This window comes from Monopterus albus, unplaced genomic scaffold (genome assembly GCF_001952655.1).
Source record: "Monopterus albus unplaced genomic scaffold, M_albus_1.0 scaffold127.1, whole genome shotgun sequence".
In the NCBI taxonomy this organism is placed as follows: Eukaryota; Metazoa; Chordata; class Actinopteri; order Synbranchiformes; family Synbranchidae; genus Monopterus; species Monopterus albus.
Genome location: NW_018128007.1, coordinates 2,015,090 through 2,022,988, shown reverse-complemented (window position 1 = coordinate 2,022,988; position 7,899 = coordinate 2,015,090). Strand labels below are relative to the sequence as shown.

The following is a 7,899-nucleotide window of genomic DNA, read 5'->3' as shown; positions in this document are numbered from 1 at the left end:
TCTTTTCGTCTGCCTCTGTCTCGGCCAGCTTGTTGTTCCTAATGGCTGTCTCTGTGGCTGTGATGAAGTCTACCACAGGGATTTGTTTGGGTGTGCACATTACTAGTAAACTGATAAAGTGTAATATCAGTTGAGTGCTCCTTTAAAAAGCTGGTTTTATAAATGTAGTTGAGCAGATGACTCTTTAGTATGTACACGCACAGAGCTGTCTTTGTAAGTTAACATAGAGAAACAGCAAACGTCATGAGCAAAAGTGAAGGCCGGCTACTCCATCTCTCACAGAGAGCTGATAATCATATAAACCACCTTAATTTAATTAGACCTCACATCAGCTGGCTCTTTTTTCCCAGCTGTCTCTGTTCCAGGCAGAGGTGAAATATGGTTTCCCCTTTTTAAGATGCTGTGTGTGATGAGTATCAAACATTAGCTGATGAGCTGTCAAAAGAATGATGTTGATTCCCCCTCCTTACCCACATCTTCGACCTAGAAATCTAGTCCAGCTAAAGTTTTTCAGCCTATGGAAGAAATACTGCATGATCTCTCTTGCTAGTTCCTCTCAGTACTCTGGCTGCAGCATTTTGGAAGAAGAAGAAGAAGAAGAAGAAGAAGAAGAGAAGAAGTAGAAGTAGAAGTAGAAGAACAAGTAGAAGTAGAAGAAGAAGAAGAAGAAGAAATGTCCCATCGGGTGTGAACATACTATTACTAGATATGCCTGTCTCCCAGCATGAGTATAATACTGTTATTAATGCACTTCCATCTGGCATTCTCAATTTAGCATGCTCCTTCTCAAACACACACGACTCTATCAATTTAGATATTTCTGTTAATGGCACTTCTATCTTTGGTAAAAGATTCAACAACATCTTTATAAGAAACTGCCTCATTCCAAGAACAACAACAGCTGTTAAACATAAATGGACATGCCAGACTCTTGGTGGAAGAACATGGAATACTGTTTTTACTTTGCCCTACAAATTTGTCCTGTCCAACAAAGCTAAAGAACTTTGTTTTAAAATCTTACATAAATTTTACCCAGTAAACTCTATTATTTGTAAATACATTCCAAACATAGAAGAAAAATGCTCCTTTTGCAACAAGCTAGAAACTTTAGAGCATCTTTTTTTTCAATGTGCACATGTTACAGTATTTTGGACTGACTTTTGCTTTGATCTAAAAAATTAAGAATGACAACACTGTCCCTCACCGATGACGTAATCGCCAGGCGCTGCATAAACGAGCTGAAACGAAACAAGCGCTCACCTCTGATCCTAACAATTACTTCCAAACACTGTCACAATTAAACCACCCCAACAAAAAACGAACCAAAACCATTGACCTGCTCAAACGTTTTAATTTTATATCAGAATAGCTTTACCTCTTTGTATTTTCTTTTCTTTGTTCTCACTTGTTTGGTGCTGTTATTCTTTTTCACCTTCTTATTATATGCCTACTTTTGTCCTGTTATGTTCTAAATGCACTGTTATACATCTGTTGCAACAATTTGTACTTTAAAACTTTGTATTGATCTGCATTGTTGTTTAATAAAAACATTTATAAAAAAAATAATTACTAGATATGCCGAGTTTTCCAGCCTGCCGGCATCATGGACCAGTCACAGTGAAGCACGTGAGCAAGTCTCTCATTTGATTGGCTGTTATCAGTGTCATGTGTACCACCACCAGGAAGTTTACGTTTTGCTGCCACTAGAAGCCGTCATAAGCAAGATGGAAGGGTTACAGTAGCTGCTGTACTTTGAAAGGTTAGTGGCTCACAGGGACATTGTGTTAAATGCGAGGTTTCCTAGTTTTGAGAGCATCGCGCATATCATTTATTTATTAAAGTTGACACCCAGAGTGTTCCATATAACTTACAGCCATTTCGGTAATGGATACAAAAGTAACGTTGTGCTAGCGTTAATCCTGCATTAACCAAGATTTAGCACAAATTCGGATAAATCAAGTAAAAAAATGTCTATCAGTATTGTTGGCATTGTGTTTATTTCTTGTCAGTGTTACAATCCGCACCGCACTTCTTCAACGTCCCCGATGTTAGAATATACAGTATGTCCATGGCTCATGTCAAAGACGCACCGTGGAGGCGCACTGTGCGGGTCCAACCCAGGATGGGAGCGGAGGTGTTAGACCCAAGAGGCCGCGTTCTGTAGTACAGAAAGAGGGCGACAAAGAACGAAGCAAACCCAGGGTTAACATCGGTGTGGCATGTCGGAGATGGAGAGCACTAGAAGTATTCAAAGGACGCATAAGTACTGTATGTTAGCAAGCTACCATTAGAAAGTCATCGAGGGCCCAAGGTGATAAGTCCATAAGTTTTGAATATGGAGATAGCTAGCATTACTGTTAAACACTCATCGTTTCATTGGTTATTAATAAACATCTACATCGCATAAATCACGGCTAAATACCTTTAGTTTTGCAAAACAACAACTCTGTAAAATACAATTTAACACTTTAAATTTATCATTGTTCATGTTGTGTTGTCCGTTTGGTCGTGAAAGACTATGGACTTATTTTGCTCCAACACCATATACAAGTCTTGCAGTATTTTTCTATGGGCCAGCCCTTGAACACACCATTATTGTAATATTACACAGTTCAGGTACCAGTTAAGATGAAGCCCATGAAACAGATGCTGATCACGGGGTTTGGGCTGTAAGACATCCAGTTGGAACCAAAGAAATTGGAACATGTCAGTTTAATAAGAGCCTTCAAAGTTAGTCAAATTCAAAATGTGGAAATCATCGTGTTTGTATTTTACATATGAATACAGTGTCTGAAGTAAGTGAGGCACAATATGCATGCTGTTTCAGGATGGACTTTTTTTAAAACTGTGCCTCAGTGTGTATACTGTAAACATAAAAACACTAAGGTGTGTTCTGTCCTGTTTTGTATCCGACTGTAGAGCACTATGGGTAACACTGAGAGCGTGGTGGTGCAGAAACGACTGGCCCGCTTCCGCCCCGAAGAGCGGCCTGTGGTTGAGGGAGTCTTTGACAGGCTCCAGGGTGGTGCTGGGGGCTCCTCAGGGGCCCCAGGGAAAACACAAGCAGGAAAGACTCTAACACTTAAGATGCTTCAGGTTTGACCATAAAAGTCGGTTTTATAATTGTGCATGGCACCTGTCCATGCCAACAGTTTACGTCAGTATAACTTTAAAACTCAATGCATTAGCAGATGAAATGATTCTCAGGTAAAAGGAATATCTACTGTTTTATAAGACAAACATTACCAGCCTTTATAAAGTGTGAATGAATAGATAAATAAGTAAGTACATATGAAAAAAAGTCATAGATGCATATATATACACATATATATATATATATATACCCATCGGCCACTTTATTAGGTACGCCTGTACAAGTGTAGGCAGTTCAAAGCTAGACTACATTACAGTGCCTTGCGAAAGTATTCGGCCCCCTTGAACTTTGCGACCTTTTGCCACATTTCAGGCTTCAAACATAAAGATATAAAACTGTCATTTTTTGTGAAGAATCAACAACAAGTGGGACACAATCATGAAGTGGAACGAAATTTATTGGATATTTCAAACTTTTTTAACAAATAAAAAACTGAATAATTGGGCGTGCAAAATTATTCAGCCCCTTTACTTTCAGTGCAGCAAACTCTCTCCAGAAGTTCAGTGAGGATCTCTGAATGATCCAATGTTGACCTAAATGACTAATGATGATAAATAGAATCCACCTGTGTGTAATCAAGTCTCCGTATAAATGCACCTGCACTGTGATAGTCTCAGAGGTCTGTTTAAAGCGCAGAGAGCATCATGAAGAACAAGGAACACACCAGGCAGGTCCGAGATACTGTTGTGGAGAAGTTTAAAGCCGGATTTGGATACAAAAAGATTTCCCAAGCTTTAAACATCCCAAGGAGCACTGTGCAAGCGATAATATTGAAATGGAAGGAGTATCAGACCACTGCAAATCTACCAAGACCTGGCCGTCCCTCTAAACTTTCAGCTCATACAAGGAGAAGACTGATCAGAGATGCAGCCAAGAGGCCCATGATCACTCTGGATGAACTGCAGAGATCTACAGCTGAGGTGGGAGACTCTGTCCATAGGACAACAATCAGTCGTATACTGCACAAATCTGGCCTTTATGGAAGAGTGGCAAGAAGAAAGCCATTTCTTAAAGATATCCATAAAAAGTGTCGTTTAAAGTTTGCCACAAGCCACCTGGGAGACACACCAAACATGTGGAAGAAGGTGCTCTGGTCAGATGAAACCAAAATCGAACTTTTTGGCAACAATGCAAAATGTTATGTTTGGCGTAAAAGCAACACAGCTCATCACCCTGAACACACCATCCCCACTGTCAAACATGGTGGTGGCAGCATCCTGGTTTGGGCCTGCTTTTCTTCAGCAGGGACAGGGAAGGTGGTTAAAATTGATGGGAAGATGGATGGAGCCAAATACAGGACCATTCTGGAAGGAAACCTGATGGAGTCTGCAAAAGACCTGAGACTGGGACGGAGATTTGTCTTCCAACAAGACAATGATCCAAAACATAAAGCAAATTCTACAATGGAATGGTTCACAAATAAACATATCCAGGTGTTAGAATGGCCAAGTCAAAGTCCAGACCTGAATCCAATCGTGAATCTGTGGAAAGAACTGAAAACTGCTGTTCACAAACGCTCTCTATCCAACCTCACTGAGCTCGAGCTGTTTTGCAAGGCGGAATGGGCAAAAATTTCAGTCTCTTGATGTGCAAAACTGATAGAGACATACCCCAAGTGACTTACAGCTGTAATCGCAGCAAAAGGTGGCGCTACAAAGTATTAACTTAAGGGGGCTGAATAATTTTGCACGGCCAATTTTTCAGTTTTTTATTTGTTAAAAACGTTTGAAATATCCAATAAATTTCGTTCCACTTCATGATTGTGTCCCACTTGTTGTTGATTCTTCACAAAAAATTACAGTTTTATATCTTTATGTTTGAAGCCTGAAATGTGGCAAAAGGTCGCAAAGTTCAAGGGGGCCGAATACTTTCGCAAGGCACTGTATATTCAGAGGTGTCTCTATATTTTTGTCCTCCCCCGCTACACACATGAGAGGGACAGAATACAGCACCACCTCTGAATATGATGTTTTCCAGTACAATACTAACTTTATCTGTGACCTCAATAATAAACATATCATTGAATTTATGACAATTTCACCACAAACTGAAACATGTTGAGCTTCATAAACATAGATGTTAAGGCAGAAGTGTTGCATTGAAGTGCTTACATTTGTACAGGTGTACCTAATAAAGTGGCTGGTGGTACAAAGCTGAAACTTTTTTCACTATATATTTAATGATCAGTTATTTTTCCTAATTTTTTGTACTTTTACAGATTCCTACAGTGAGGTATACTGTACACACTCAGAAATAGGCACTTTCTCTCTTTCAGCTGTATTTTGTGCCCTTGCACCACTAAGCAAATGTCATTACTATCCAAGATATTTTTTATATATATATACCTCTGAGAGGTAAAGATAGTTTCTGTGAGTCTGTTTCCTGAATATAATCAGCTCTTCCTTTTGTCTCTGCCAGTCGTCAGTGGGCAGCCTGGCACCAGATTCCATGGTGAGGAGGATCTACCACTGCATGTGTAGTATCGACCCTGGCATGGCAGCACACACAGCCTCTGGGAAGACTAGCGCTTCTTCTGTCTCTGGAATAAGTCAGGAGCAATTGGTCATCTTCCTTGCAGACACCCTGCGTGGCACTGCTGAAGAACAGGCTCCTCTTGTCATGACCATGTCCCAGAATGGAACAGGGGCAGCAAAGGTTGTCACATGTGTGCAGGTAGAGGAGGTGAGTACAAGGTAATCTTCAATAATAAATAAGATGTTGGTGTGACGGTGTTTCTCTTCTTTGCTGCTTTGTTTTTTTGCCACAGCCCTTCCTTCTCATTCTGCTACTCCATCCTTCACTACTCATGCCATGCTCTGGTTCTGGTCCCCTTTCCTATAGTTCCTACAGGACCTGATCACTGCAGTAGTTCAGATTCTGGTCACCAGAGAGCGTCTGCAGGGCTGGAGGCCAGAGAGAATGGGTGATAGCTCCCTGGGTGTCAAAGTCCTGGCAGAGCATATGTGTTCTGAACTCAGACTGTCAGGTAAACATGTGATCTAAAGGTTTTTGAACATATTAAAAGTAAGGAAATGTGACTGTTGACTCTCCTCTCCTCACTTCACCCTGTTTCACTCCTCAGAACAGGGAGAATGTGATGTGTCCTGTCTGGAGGACTGGATCTTCAGGGTCTCCCAGGTCTCTTTGTACCTGGAGATCCTGGTGGCTGAGGCCTTAAACGTGCCCCTGACTGGCCGGCCGGCCCCTACCCTGCTGCCCCCCTGCAAGGAGACACCCTGGAAGGAACTAAGGTGTCTGCTGGACCTTCCCACCCTCATGTTTCTGGCACCACAGGTTAGAATACTAATGTATTTTTTGTCATATGTGGATTCTGAACAAACTTTGTTCACTCTTTTTATGGTTTGACCAGATTTTTGGTGAAAGCTCTAAAACCGTAGCACAGTGCTACTGATTTTTAAAGAAGTTTAAAAAGGTGGAATGTGTTCACCTTTATTTGGCCAAGTATGTTACACACACAATGAATTTGTTTCCGGTACAGAACCGAGGCAGTCATCTGATGTGCCAACTCACACCGGTGGCTTTAACCAACGGGGGCAACTTGGGGGTTCAGTGTCTTGCCCAAGGACACTTTGACATGTGGACTGCAGGCACTGTGATTCGAACCGCCAACCCTCTGGTTGGGAGACGACTGCTCTACCCACTGAACCACAGTCGCCCCCGTTGTTTAGAATGTTCTCTAGCATCCGATGTGTTAAAGTAAGAACTTGTGCTGTGATTTTTATCATTTGAGAAGGACGAGTGCTCAGCTTCAACCTACCACTGGTGTTAGTGTGACCTGTGAGATTCTGTATCTTGTTTTTACTTCCACAGCAGCTCCATTGTGAAGAGCAATGCAAGACAAGGAAACATGAATGAGGACAGAATGACAAAACAAGACTATAACCCTTCAGCTCAGCAGAATGTCTATGGTTTAGTTTTGATAGTTAATTACTGTGGCTACATGGCGGTCTGAGCGGGGAACCACAGCTGTTGGTTTAGTTGTGAACTCACTGTTTGGTCTTCCCTTAGGGGCCAAAATCAAATTTTGATTCATGGAGGCACTTATCACTGTTCCACCTGACGGTATGAATTGGGACTGTGGATCAGTTCAGTTCAGTTCAGTTCAGTTCAGTTTTATTTGTATAGCACCAAATCACAACATAAGTCATCTCAGGACATGTTGCAAAGTCAGGTCTAGACCTTACTATCATTATTATTATCCACACTATGCTCTCCTGTTCTTTATTTTTTATTGTGTGGATGCTGTTGTTGACCCCCGTTCTTTTCACCACATTAACTCTGAGAGACGAAGCAGTCCGAGTAACTTCAAAACAGTGCTGATTTATTCAATGATCACAGGTAAAATTAACGTTACACGCTCAGGAGTCTTTGCACCTCCAACATGCACGCAGGCAGCTGGAAGATGGACAAAGCCCCCCGAACCATAACAGGCCTATACATTATATCACTTTGGGCTAGCCCATACTACTCAGGGACGCCAGACCATGACGTCTCCGGTGCCAGCTTTGCAGCTGACCATAGCAGTAGTCAAAGCATGAAGAAAATCAATGTGTGATTGTCTGTTGATTGTGTGGTGTGTATCTAAGACATTCTGACATGACATCTAGTGACATGTCATGACATTAAGCATAAGAAAATATTATGATTACAATTATGATTAAACACGTCATAATAATAATAAACATTCTGTCTCCTAACAGTAATCAACTTTCTATCTAGTTATC

General features: G+C 41.3%; 1 protein-coding gene across 2 annotated transcripts in view; it reads left to right on the top strand.

Moving 5' to 3' along the window:
• Positions 1-1,655: 1,655 nt before the first annotated feature.
• meak7 (MTOR associated protein, eak-7 homolog) overlaps positions 1,656-7,899 on the top strand; it is a 34,369-nt gene continuing 28,125 nt past the window's right edge. The window contains exons 1-5 of one of the 2 annotated variants that reach the window (XM_020612790.1): positions 1,656-1,759; positions 2,920-3,096; positions 5,573-5,836; positions 5,996-6,140; positions 6,237-6,448. In XM_020612790.1, the coding sequence (XP_020468446.1) occupies positions 2,926-3,096; positions 5,573-5,836; positions 5,996-6,140; positions 6,237-6,448 (792 nt within the window). In that variant the 5' untranslated portion in view covers positions 1,656-1,759; positions 2,920-2,925. Of the gene's footprint in view, positions 1,760-1,815; positions 2,312-2,919; positions 3,097-5,572; positions 5,837-5,995; positions 6,141-6,236; positions 6,449-7,899 lie in introns of those variants that run through there. The other variant, XM_020612791.1, reaches the window with a different exon arrangement.